The 13,877-nt window shown below is 49.9% G+C and overlaps 1 protein-coding gene across 2 annotated transcripts in view; it reads right to left on the bottom strand.

Moving 5' to 3' along the window:
- Positions 1-9,647: 9,647 nt before the first annotated feature.
- The window catches only part of RPS6KA5 (ribosomal protein S6 kinase A5), a 201,874-nt gene continuing 197,644 nt past the window's right edge, over positions 9,648-13,877 (bottom strand). For both annotated transcript variants that reach the window (XM_055132042.1, XM_055132043.1), the window contains one exon: positions 9,648-11,695. In XM_055132042.1, the coding sequence (XP_054988017.1) occupies positions 11,456-11,695 (240 nt within the window). In that variant the 3' untranslated portion in view covers positions 9,648-11,455. The remainder of the gene's footprint in view (positions 11,696-13,877) is intronic.

Raw genomic sequence — 13,877 nt, 5'->3', positions numbered from 1 at the left:
GTTACTGTTTTTGGCATATCCAATATGCCACGGGGAGCTTGCCAGGCTCTGCCGTGTGGGAGGGATACTCTCGGTGGCTTCCCAGGCTCTCCGCGAGGGACGGAGGACTTGAACCTGGGTCGGCCGTGTGCAAGGCCAATGCCCTACCTGCTGTGCTATCGCTCCAGCCCATGAAAGATTTTCCAAGTAATTGTTTCAGAGGGGCTACCAAAGAAAGGGTGCTGGGGATGATATTCTCTGAGCACAAAGTGTTAAAACTTAACTTCCTTGAAGTAACTGAAATATGAAATAATGCTGTCCTTGCCATCTGGTCGTTTTGTGTGTGTGTGTGTGTGTGTGTGTGTGTGTGTGGTGTGTGTGTGTGTGTGTGTGTGTGTGTGTGTGTGTATTTCCACTTATGTAATTTGCCACTTCAGTATAAAATTTGGTGGTTTTTTTTAGTGTGTTCAATTAAGCAGTCACTTCTCATCTCCCGCCCCGCCATCCCCTGGGACCTCCTTTGTCTGCACTTCCCTCTTCTGAACATGTCAGATAACTGGAATCCTACCTCAGCAGCCTTTTGCTGGCTTTTTCCACTTCAGCTGGGCCTTTCCAGACATTCGGAAAGGGCTGGAAGTCCAAGGACACCAGAATCAAGTGTTCCGGGTTGTGGATCGGTGGTTCTGTGTGCATCTTGGCTCATCCACAGCTCCCAGACAGGAAGCTCAAGGTCTTTGCCTCTGAGCACAGGGAAACTGACTGTGATTGAACGAGCAAGTGATCGTGCTGGGGAATGTCTTTGGACGAGGGAAGAAAAATCACCGGGCGAAGCTGCTGAAGTAGGAAGGCCAAGCCGGGGCAGAGAAGGAGACCCCTGGACAAACCTGTCCCCAGCCGAGTGAGCTGGACATCCTGGAGACCAGGTCCCCTGAGCGCTGGCAGGGCCTGGCCATGCTGGGGGCCACAGGGTCACACCCGGTGATGCTGGGCTTATTTTTCTCTTGGTAACAGACACATTTCAGCTATTTTGGGAGCCTGCGAACACCCAGCCATTTTTTTTTTTTAGTAGCTCAAAGCATTTCAAAAGTGCTTTGTGGCATTGAAGTTAAAAATGAGAAACCACAGTGGCCTGACCGGTCGGCTCTGACGTCGACTCGCCTGAGACGATCTGATTACAGAGCTAAGCTTGCTCTCCAGAAATTAGTTGCTAGGGTTGCATTATTTTTTTTTTTAAGGAATAGATTTATTTACGGAATATGGGTGATGGTGGGGGGAGGGGTGGATAGGAAAAGGGAGTTTGCAGGGGGAGTGAAGAAGGGAGAAAGAGAACCCCCTAGGAGAGACCAGAGGTTTCTCCGGAGGGAGAGAGCTCGGGTCCTGGAGTCGTAACCCAATTGTCACCTCGGGGCTCCAAAGTCAGTTTTCTCCCAGTGTCTCTTGTCAGAAGGATCTAGAAAGGAGGGGAAGGAGCATGCTTCTGCTCTCCAAGGGGGGCCAGCGAGGGGCATCGGGTGTGAAGTGTGAGTGGGGGGGGGGGGGTCTCTGCAGAAGGTAAAGGAAGTCTAAAAATACTTGGATAAAATAGGAAGGCGCCGTCATGCAAAGCGCTTGGCCTCGGTTTGCCTCTCTGTCACCCACGGCTAAGAGAGCCTTTAATTAGTACGAGTCTGACCCAGAAACCCCGCGGGTGTCTCTCTGTACAAGAAGCTGGGCGCTGAGGGGCCGTCCCCCACTGTCCCATTGCTTGGTCTAGAATGGAACCTGGCCTGAACTTGGGGGCTCAGACTGTTTTGTGCAAGGGTCAGGCCGAGGGCTTGAGAGAGCATACCTGCTGAGGCCCTGGGTTCCTTCCCCACACTGCCTGCTCCCCTGAGCACCGAGCTAAGAGCAGTTCCCTGGACTGATGGGCACGGTCCCCAGGCCCACGGGAGCTCAGGGCATGGCGCAGCAAACTCGCTAGCCTGCTGTCCCTGCAGGAGTCACCCAAGCTGTGGCTGCCTGAGTTACTGTGGAGAGAGTTCTGAGGTGTAAAGTGATGGCCGTCAGAGTAGATGGGCCCGTCCCGGGCACCACCTCTGTTCTCTCGAGCCCATTCAGGAGTGATCCTGAGCACAGAGCCAGGAGTAAGCCTTGAGCGCGCCTGGGTGTGGCCCCTCAAGCAAAACCACCAAAACTCAGAAACCAGAGATATCAAAGGCCCAAGCTCAACCCTCAATAGGATTATGGCGACCCCAGAAGCCAGTAGCAACCTCCTGGATGTAGCAACCCTGGCCACCCCCCCACACACGGTGTCTGGCACGAGAGGCCAACAGATACGGTATTTAAAAGAGAAGGGGAGGGGGCTGGAGTGATAGCACAGTGGGTAGGGCGTTTGCCTTGCACGCGGCTGACCCGGGTTCGAATCCCAGCATCCCATATGGTCCCCTGAGCACTGCCAGGAATAATTCCTGAGTGCATGAGCCAGGAATGACCCCTGTGCATTGCCGGATGTGACCCAAAAAGCAAAAAAAAAAAAAAAAAAAAAAAGAGAAGGGGCAAATGATTGGGAGCCAGGAGAAAACATCTGGAGACGAGAGGACCAATGCACAAGCAGTTATTTCATACCTGAATCCCATAAGAGCGTTGAAATATCCTTCGATGGACATGCTCAGCTAGAGACTAGATATCAGCAGAGACAAAGAGATCAAAGAATATAGGAACCGGAGATTTAGGAAAGGAAGATAAACAACTCTTTAAGTCCAGCACAGCAGAGTATCCATGACTGCGAAGAGAGTTCCGTGAAAATGACACAAACTGAAATACAGACAGGACTAAGGATTTAGTCTCAGGATTTAGACCAAGGATCTACAAATGGTGGCTTGCACACCCAGCGGAATAGTACACAGCCGTGGAAAAGCCGACCAGTTATCGTTACATAGCACAATATGAATAAATGAATTTTACAAACACAATAATCAAATAAAATCAGACACAGAAGCCTAAAGGTTAATTCCACTTAGAGGACATAGGGCGAATCTAATCTCCGGCGACAGGAGTGATGATGGCAGACAGACAGGGCAGACAGACAGACCCTTGAGGCAGGCAGTGGGAATAAAAACACGCAAGCATGCCTAGGCTGCCCTTCGGGCTCTTCACTTTGTTGTGTTTGGGGACCACACCCAGTGATGCTCAGGCCTTACTCCTGCTTCTGCGTGCAGGAATCACCCCTGGCAGGGCTCAGAGGACCATATGGGGTGCTGGGGATAGAACCCAAGTTGGCTGTGTACAAGGCAAGTGCCCAACCCACTGTCCTATTGCTCTGACCCCAGGATTTGTGTATTTTATTATTTATTTATTTTGCTTTTTGGGTCACACCCAGCGATGCAGAGGGGTCACTCCTGGCTCTGCACTCAGGAATTACCCCTGGCGGTGCTCAGGGGAGCATATGGGATGCTGGGAATCGAACCCGGGTTGGCTGAGTGCAAGGCAAATGCCCTACCCCGCTGTGCTATCGCTCCAGCCCCAAGGATTTGTATATTTTAGATTTGATCACTGCACTGAAAAGTGTCATCGCTACCAGGGGGCGGTCTTGGGAGCTGGGGGACTGGCTATCCAGGAAGCGCCAGTGGCCTGGAAAGAGGCTGGGACAAGTCGGGGAAGGGGCAAGGGTACAGAGGAGAGGAAGTTACCGAGAGCCCTCCAGGGAGAAAAGAACCACGTCGCAAAGTGTGCAGAGACATGTGGTGCAGGGTCATCCGTTAGTTCACAGAACAGATGGAGGAACTAACTGCATCACTGACACAGACACATCACTGCGTCACTGACACGGCGATCCTGGAGCATCTCTGTGAAGCAGCCGCGTCTCTCTCCAGGCCAGGGCCGGTATCCCAGTGCTCTCTGCTGGCTCCTGGTGCCACAGTTCCCGATTCCTACAGAATCTGCCCTCGCTGCCCCCAGGAAGTCTTTGCTTCTCTGCTCTTCAGTTGTTACCTACGGACACTAGTCAATATGCCGTTGTGTTAAACAGTGGATGAAATGGCAGGGTAGGGTACCATTACTGTGCATAAAAGAGCAGGAGATAAAAATTTGGTGCAAGAAGGAGGTGCAGGTGATGGACACTGTGTGCAGTGATGGGCAGGGTGGCAGGGACAGGGAGACAGGGACAGGGATGACACACATGGGATCTGTGGGAGTATAACTTGCTTCTCTTTTCTTTTTTTTTCTTTTTGGGTCACACCCAGCAATGCACAGGGGTTACTCCTGGCTCATGCACTCAGGAACCACTCCTGGCGGTGCTCAGGGGACCATATGGGATGCTGGGAATTGAACCCGGGTCGGCCGTGTGCAAGGCAAATGCCTACCCGCTTTGCTATCACTCCAGCCCTGTAACTTGCTTCTCTTAAAGACCCCTCCCCCCAAAAAAAAAAGATAAAACAAGTTTTCCATATCCTCCATTTATTTTCTATTAGGAAAAATTCTTACCTTTATATAAACCTGTGGAAAAATCTACAGAGTGGACTGGAGTGACAGTCCAGTGGCACTTTGCCTTGCATGTAGCTGACCCGAGTTCAATCCCCAGCATTTCATATGGTCCCCTGAGTACTGCCAGGAGAAATTCCTGAGTGCAGAGTCAGGCGGAACCCCTGAGCATCACTGGGTGTGACCCAAGAAGCAAAAACAATTAAAAAGCCAAAAAAAAAAAAAGAATTTACACAGTTACACAGATAACTGCACTATAGATTATTATCATCAAGTTTTTGATTCTGCGCCCAGAGATATTACTCTGGGCTGAAATATATCAGCTATACCATAAAAAAGCCCGATTTCACACAATTCTGCCAAGTGAGTATAACGGAAGTCTGTGGCTCCCATTCATCCCAGGAAAGCTTTTTGGGATATTTTTCAAAATGTGAGTGCTGAGGTATCACCTTTACATGTGACAAAGCTTAAGCAGCTTTGTCAAAAGTAGCAAAAGAATAAATTTTATTACATACTTCATCCCTGCCTTCACCAGTAGCGATAATTTGAGCAAACAGAACAGCTCTCCAGAACCTAAAATAAACTGTATGAATATTCAAGTGTCTACCACATCCACAGGTCTTAATGAGGATTCATTAATTATCACACACCGATCCCAGCAGAGCCCATAAGCCACGACAAGCTTCTCAGAAAGCTAAAAATAAATTTGCAGTTAAGAATGTCAAGTTCCTCCACCTTACTGGATTTTTAAACATATGAAACAGAGATTTTCTTTCTTTTCCTTTCCTTTAAAGCTTCCCCCCTCCCCCCAGTTTTGGCACCGTGGTTTACAATATTGTTAGAAACAAAGATTTTCTAAGCTAAATGCTGGCGGTAGCTCATGGTAGAGCAATATATGATGCCTGATTTCCATCCCCACCCCTGCAAATGAAAAAAAAAGTCAGAAAAATCTATTGTAAACTTTCTAAAATGTGACTTCTTGCTTCTTAAGTATAGAAGGATTTCCGGGGTCTGATTGTACAGCGGGTAGGGTTCTTGCTCTGCATGCAGCCAACCTGGGCTCCTGACATGGCATTCTGAGCTTTGGCAGGAGTGTTTCCATTTCCAAAAATGGAAACAAAATCAATAATAAATATGTGACCTCAGACCGTACACAAAAAGACTTTTAAAAAATTGTTCCAGGGCTGGATCGATAGCACAGCGGGTAGGTGTTTGCCTTGCACGCGGCCGACCGGGGTTCGATTCCCAGCATCCTATATGGTCCGCTGAGCACCGCCAGGAGTGATTCCTGAGTGCAGAGCCAGGAGTAACCCCTGTGCATCACCGGGTATGACCCAAAAAGCAAAAAAAAAAAAAAAAAAAAAAAATTGTTCCATATGAGGAAGAAACAAGAATGAAATTGGGGTTTTGTCATATTGAAGGAATGAATTTTGTACAATCGCACGGTAGCACTGTCGTCCCATTGCTCATCGATTTGATCGAGTGGGCACCAGTAACGTCTCCATTGTGAGACTTGCTGTTATTGTTTTTGGCATATCCAATAGGCTCTACCGTGCGGGCGGGAGACTCGGTAGCATGCCGGGCTCTCCGACGGAGGACTTGAACCTGGGTCGGCCTCGTGGAAGGCAAACACCTTACCTGCTGTGCTATCACACAATTGAAAAACATTATGCACTGGCAGAGCACGGTTCGAGTATTATCCTGTGCTCTGGAGGAAACATGGCTATGTTAAACACCGGAAGTTGACCGAGCTGAAAACGTCGACTTCTGTGACAACTAGCAGCCTTTTACACAGACACTCACATTCTCACACTCCCCAGGAGAAACACCAGGGCCTGGTAATCCACTAGGAGCATCCTGTCTTTTCTCCCAAGTCTCCATTTAAATTCAAAATAACCAGCTGGGGGGGCTGGAGCGATAGCACAGTGGGGAGGGCATTTGCCTTGCACGTGGCTGATCCGAGTTCAACTCCCAGCATCCCATATAGTCCCCCGAGCATCCCCAGGAGTAATTCCTGAGTGCAAAGCCAGGAGTAACCCGTGGGCATCACCGGGTGTGACCCAAAAAGCAAAAATACCAAAAAACAAACAAAAAAAAACCAGCTGGTTACTCCATGGTCACAAGTCACAGAGGGAAGGACAGGAATGGCCATAAATAGTGGCTGATTTGCAGGGATGTGAAAAAATCCAAGGCAGAAATATCCAAGAACCATTTTAGTTTCCTGGCTTTTGTTTTTAGCCAAATAGTGGGAAACACTAAAATCCTAGCATCTGTTTAATTTTCAAGTCCATGACTTGAAAGGTAGACATCAGCCTTGAGGAGGGAGAGAGCCAGTAACGGGATGACGGACAGGGAGCTGGGGGCCCCCTTTGAAAGGTCCCTTTGCCTTTCCTTTTCCAGGAAAGCCGGGCAGCTTACAAATGAAGAAATGATGAAGGTTAGACTTTGAAATAATGCCAAATGTTTCTTGATGAAAAATACTGTCCCTTGGAGGACTGGTCAATGGTTGGAAGCTTGTCGCAGTGAGTGGTGGGGCAGAGAGCAGTTGGGAGAGAGAAGGGACCAGGGGGACAGTGAGAGTTGGAAATGGTCACTCTGGACAATAACTGAGAGCTGAGAGGAGGTAAAGGGAGAACCATGATAACCTTTCAGTATCTGTATTGCAAACCGGAATGCCTAAAAGAAGAGGGAGAGAGAGGGAGGGAGGGGGCGGGGATAGAGGGGGAGAAGGAGATAGAGACACAGAGAGAGAGAGAGAGAAAGAGAGAGAGACACAGAGAGAAGGGAAGTACCTGCCACAGAGGCAGAGGAGGGGAGGGAGGGAAACTGGGGACATTGGTGGTGGGAAATGTACACTGGTGAAGAGATCAGGTGTTGGGGTATTATATGGCTGAAACCCAATAATGAACAACCTTGTAGCTCTTTATCTCACTGATTCAACTGAAAAAAAAAAAGAAAAACACTGTCCCTTAAAAATATGCTTTGCTTCCTGGACAGAACTGGGGTAAGGTGCTTACATGTAAATGTGGCTGACGGACCTCCGTTCAATCTCTGTCACTGCATACATGCTGGGGTATGGCCTCACCCCTCCACCCCCCAAGCACTTTCTCTCTGTAGAAATAGAACTGAAAAGACTACTCTTAAGGAAAAGATTCATTATAAGGAATATCACTATTTCGAGTGAAGTTACTTCAGACACAGAACAAACTTGTATGTTGCAAGAGCATACTATTTTCTCGGGTCACTGTCACGGTTTGTCACTGTCACTGTCATCCCATTGCTCATCAATTTGCTCGAGTGGGCACCGGTAACGTCTCCATTGTGAGATTGGTTGTTACTGTTTTTGGCATATCCAATACACCATGGGTAGCTTGCCAGGCTCTGCTGTGTGGGTGGGATACTCTCGGTAGCTTGCCGGGATCTCCGAGAGGGGCGGAGGAATTGAACCCGGGTCAGCCGCGTGCAAGGCAAACGCCCTACCTGCTGTGCTACACAGCGGGTATTTTCCTGGGTAGTTATATTTAAGATACTTATATGACATATACTTCCTCTGCTATCTTCTGACTAGTTTTACATTTTTCTGAGTCTTATAATAACTCCTATTAAAATTTAAAATTTCGTAAGAGTCTTATCCATTCATTTTAGTATGGTTAAATGAAGATGCCTACTGATGCAGGGAAAAGACATTAATTGGAGACCACAAAATGGGTCTCGGGGATCACACCCAGCACGGCCTGGGGGACCGACATGGCACCAGCGACGGAGCCTGGCCCAGGCATGTGGAAGCAAAGTGTCTTTCCTGCTGAACCCTGTCCCCGGCCCCCTTCCCTGCGCCTGCCTCCCGATGCACGCTACCTACCTAAATCCCATGAACCGAGATGATGCTGGCACGCAGACGACATGGCACCAAGCTCAATGCCAGATAAAGCAAAGGGTGGTCTGGCTCAGTCCCCCAAGTGAACCTTCCAGAGAGAACTCTACCTCTCTGTTGCCTCTGCTTTAGATCTACTTCTCCTTTACTTCTAATGTCAAGGAAGAGGCCTTTCGGCGCTGGAGCGATAGCACAGCGGGGAGGGCGTTTGCCTTGCACGCGGCAGACCTGGGTTCGGTTCCCAGCATCCCATATGGTCCCCTGAGCACCGCCAGGGGTGTTTCCTGAGTGCAGAGCCAGGAGTGACCCCTGTGCATCGCTGGGTGTGACCCAAAAAGCAAAAAAAAAAAAAAAAAAAGAAGAAGAAAAAAAAAAGAAAGAGGTCTTTCATGGAATGTTTTCATAGAAAGCATGTTTCAGTTTATTTTCGAGATGATTAAACACAAGCCTTGCAGTCTGGAAGTGCAAGTCACCGGGCACCAGGAGGTGAGAGGGGCGCGGGTGCCCCGAATGCTCCTTGCCTGAGTGCGAGGGCGGGGCTGCGAGGCGGGAGGCGTCCAGGAGCCTTGCTCCGGCTCTTCTCAGGGTTCATCAGGCCTTGTGCGGGGCGGGGGGGGGGGGGGGCGGGGGGCTGACGGGCTGGCTAATGAGATGAGCCTTCTCTCTCCTTCCCCTCCCGCCTCCCCTGGCCTTCCCACCCTTTTCATATTCTGCCAAGCCCTCTTGAAGAGGCGTGACAACGAAAGGGAGAAATGAACCGACTTCGGGGTCCATCACCCCCGAATCATGTCCAGAAGCCACAGAGCGCCTCTCTGTGGCACTTTGGAACTTGCATTTTTCTACTGGAATAGCTCGTTTCAGAACTGACTCAAGCATACTTCCAAATGCATTCCACATGCATTCCACACAGCTACAGGTTTAAATGGGCATTTCTTGATTGTTAAGAATCTGTACCGGGGGGCTGGAGCGATAGCACAGCGGGTAAGGCATTTGCCTTGCACGCGGCCGACCCGGGTTCGATTCCCAGCATCCCATATGGTCCCCTGAGCATTACCAGGAGTAGTTCCTGAGTTTAGAGCCAGGAGTAACCCCTGCGCATTGCCGGGTGTGACCCAAAAAGCAAAAAAAAAAAAAAAAAAGAATCTGACAGAACCGTATTTGGTGAATCAAATATAGCCGGCTACTAATTCTGATAAAACTTCTCAGCATAACTAAGAATGACTGAAAGGAAGGGAGTAAAAATTGGCATTGACCCAGGAATATGGAACCATCTGAGCTACTGAAAACCATGAAAAGTTATTCCCCAGAGCCATTGTAGACAAAAATGTGAACAGGATAGTATAATACTTCGAAAATATTTTAATTTTCACCATTTTTGTTGCCTGTGCTATTAATATATACATTGATTTGGTAATAAATATACTATTATAGAGTGCAATATCTTTTAGTATTCATAATTGTTTGAAATTAATGCTGCTATTATCTCAAGAAAGGAATAAATAAATATCATGCCCCAATTCCAAACTAATGCTCAAGAGATCATCATTAACAAAAAAAACTATAAAATAAACAAGCTGGGCATTATCTTTTTAAGCACGACTCTTGTAAACATAGCAACAATCATTTTTCTCAGCCTTGACATTCATGGATGGCTTCAAAAGATAACATACAAATTCTATCATGTCTTCGTTTTCTTCTACTTTTCTTTCTCTTTTATATATTTTTTTTGCATAGGGAATGAATTCATCCGTATTTTAAAATGCAGCAACCTTTCAGTGAAACGCCTTCCACTCCAAATAGCACTTCTCTTCTGTAGGAATCCTGAACTGAGGAACGATGAAAGTGCTTGGCATCAATTTATAAAATAGGCTTTTCGGGACTTGAGAGTGAACAGAAACATTGCAAAAGGAAGTCGAAGCTACGGCTGGAAAAGATTATGTACATAATAGTGACCACAGGAGGAAGGCCTCACTGTAGCACAGCGCAGTGTACGAAGCTGAAACACAGTGGTCAGAGAATTTCCCTTTAGGTTTTCCTCACCGTGGGCCTTGGAGGCTAAGGAGCGTGTTCCCACAACGTGGCCCATTCTACTTTCACTCGAAGGAGAAGGGGGATGAGAGGCCAAATTTAAAGTAGATTATGGGGTGGAAGCGGGGACAGGGGAAAATGGCAGGAATACAGTACATACGCACTGAAACGGTACGCCGTATAAAAGAGTTGGCTTCATTCGTATTCTCTTATAAAGTGCAGCGTTGCTGAAAACAGACAGGTACCTCAATGCCTCGTAATCACCGTTAGGACAAACTGCCAGGAAGGAGCAGTGCAAAGATAGGAGACAAGATGTAGCTTCGCATGCAGCTCAGGTAGGGCCCAATAGCACACAGGCCCTTCAGTTCTCATATATATATATACACACATACAATTATAAATGTATATATATATATATAGCTTTACTTTTTAGAAAAAGAATAATAATAGCTGGTTATTATCATACTTAACCATAACATAAAAACAATAAGTTAAAATCCTCTCTCAAGAAATAACACAGGCCACACCCAAAATGTGTGACAGAGTCTTTCTGAGAACAGTCGAGACCTTTTTCTCTGAGAAATCACTATTCAAAGGGTGCAAATATCTTTTAAAATACACAAACACACACTCACACACACTCTCTCTTACCTCTCTTACACACACACACTCTCTCTCTCTCTCTCTCACACACACACACACACACACACACGCATACACACACACACATACACACACACACACACACACACACACTCACTCACTCACATACTCGGCCACATGGCAGAGCCACGGGGCCCTCCCCAGCCCGAGTCCTCAGGCCCGCAGACGGCTGCCAGGCCCGGGCCCTCCTGTGCGGGCTGTTCAGATCTAGCCCGTCCCGAGGGAACGTCCCGGCCTCTGCGCTCCGTCCAGGGCAGTGCCGCGGGCGCCGCGCTCCGCCTCCCGGCGCCAGACCGGGTGCTCCATTCACAGTATCGTACTTAGTCCAGCGCTTTGGGACCAGGAGCCCCCATCGGGGTTTCCTGGAAGAAAGAAAGAAATCCTCCCCTGGGGGGGTGCAGGTTCCAGGGGGCACGGCCGGACGTGTTCCGGAGAAGCCCACGCGTGGCGGGCCGGTCAGTCCGAGAACTGGAAGAGGGCGTCTGTGCTCGCGCCGTCGGCCGCGCCGCCGGGCTGCAGGGCCTTGGTGGGGGTGGTCTTGCCGTGGGAGTGCGAGGACGAGGAGTGGGAGCTCTCGCTGGAGCTGCTGCGCGTCTCCGTGCTCGTGCTGGTCTTCTTCATCTTCCTCCTCTTGGCCAGCGGGGCCTTGTCGACGTTCTGAAGGCAGAAGCCCTCGCGCTTGTACTTGTTGAAGGCCTGGGGGGGAACAGGGCAGCTCCGTGGGGGAAAGGCACTGGCCTGGGTTTTTTTTTTTTTTTTTTTTTTTTTTGCGGGGGGAAGTTAGGGCGTTTGCCTTGCATGTGGCTGACCCAGGTTTGATTCCTCCATCCCTCTCGGAGAGCCCGGCAAGCTACCGAGAGTATCCCACCCGCACGGCAGAGCCTGGCAAGCACCCGTGGCGTATTCAGTATGCCAAAAACAGTAACAACAAGTCTCACCATGGAGACATTACTGGTGCCCGATCGAGCAAATCCATGAACAACGGGATGACAGTGCTACAGTAACTCATAGCAGTTAGTGTTGTCAGTTGTTCGGAGGACAGTCCTGAGAACTAGGGTTTCTGAACCACCGGGCAGGGCAGGGTGCAGAAGCTCCAGAAAAGGACTGACTGTGTGGCTTTGGGGGTGCTCTCAGGGATGACTCCTAGTTCTTTGCACAGGGACCACTCCTGGGGAGGCTCACGGGACCAGATGGGGTGCCGGGAATTGAACCCAGGTTGGCTCCATGCAAGGCCAGAGCCCCTCCCTCCCTCCCTCCCTCCCTCCCTCCTTCCTTCCCTCCCTCCCTTCCTTCCTTCCTTCCTTCCTTCCTTCCTTCCTTCCTTCCTTCCTTCCTTCCTTCCTTCCTTCCTTCCTTCCTTCCTTCCTTCTCCCTTTCCCTCCATTTCCCTCCATTTCCTTCCTTCCTTCCTTCCTTCCTTCCTTCCTTCCTTCCTTCCTTCCTTCCTTCCTCCTTCCTCTCTTTTCCTCCCTTTTCCCTCCATTTCCTTCCTCTCCTTCCTTCCTCTCCTTCCTTCCTTCCTTCCTTCCTTCCTTCCTTCCTTCCTTCCTTCCTTCCTTCCTTCCTTCCTTCCTTCCTTCCTTTTTTTTTGCTTTTTCGGTCACACCCGGCGATGCTCAGGGGTTACTCCTGGCTCTGCACTCAGGAATCACTCCTGGCGGTGTTTGGGGGGACCATACGGGATGCTGGGAATCGAACCTGGGTTCAGCCGCGTGCAAGGCAAATGCCCTATCCGCTGTGCTATCGCTCCAGCCCCCAGCCTGGATTTCTGGTGCTGCTAAAGTCGAACCAGCTGCGCTTCGAGGAAGGTGTTCTAACGCCATCAGAAGAACTTAGAGCCACCTCTCCAGGACTTGTGGCTGTTGAGAAATTCCTAAAACAGCCAAGACCTAAAGCACAACCCCGCCCTGAGCCCGACCCCTCTTTTCTGAGCTGAGTGCCTGCTGGGGAGATAGTCCTAAGGGCCAGAGGTCATGCTTTGCAGGAAGTCTGGTTTTGCTCCCCTGCACTGCCCGGAGGGACCCCGAGTAAGTGGCCGGCAGTAGCCACTGAGCACTTTTGGGATGTGTCCCCAAGGGGAAACGGAAACCGCAGAAAGTGCTAGTCCAAGTTTCAGTTCAAAGAAAGGGCTTCCTGCTCTCCACTTCCTGTCCAGCGTTATGGCGACGGACCTGGACCCCCGACATGGCCACAGACGCTGGGCTCTGCAGAAGCCCGCTTGGCGGCCTGCCCGTACTCTGCGTAGCCCACGCGTGAATCCGGCCCTGGTTACTCCTGACAGCTGTGCCCCGACCAGCTGCCACACATGTTTGTCGCTTGTGTCTGCACGCCCAGTTCCTCAGCACTTCCTGGGGCCTGACCTCACTGGTTTCTTTGTCTCTGCAGCTGAAGAGAAAGAAAAGCCTCTCCCTTCTTCCCGTCTCAAGATGATCCCTCCGAAACACAACTTTCTTTTGGACGGGGAGGTTGTTCCCAGCAGTGCTCAAGGGACTCTGTGGCGCCATGGATCCAACCTGGACCCCCTTGGGTCCAGAGAGACCGCACAGGGGTGAGGCACTTGTCCTGCATGCATCTGGCCTGGGTGTGATCATGTGATCAGGGGTGAGCCTTGCCAGAAGTGACCCCTGAGCACAAAAGCAAGAGAAAGCCCGAGCACTGCTGGTGTGCAACCCCCCGCCTCTGAAGAAAAAAAATAAAAACCTCAACAAAAACTCTAGGGGCTGGAGCGATAACACAGCGGGGAGGGCGTTTGCCTTGTACACAGCCGACCCGGGTTTGAATCCCAGCATCCCATATGGTCCCCTGAGTACTGCCAGGAGTAATTCCTGAGTGCAGGGCCAGGAGTAACCCCTGAGCATCACCGGGTGTGACTCAAAAA

This window comes from Sorex araneus, chromosome 3 (genome assembly GCF_027595985.1).
Source record: "Sorex araneus isolate mSorAra2 chromosome 3, mSorAra2.pri, whole genome shotgun sequence".
Classification (NCBI taxonomy): Eukaryota; Metazoa; Chordata; class Mammalia; order Eulipotyphla; family Soricidae; genus Sorex; species Sorex araneus.
Note: the sequence above shows the minus strand (reverse complement) of the source record. Positions and strands in the feature narration are given on the sequence as shown.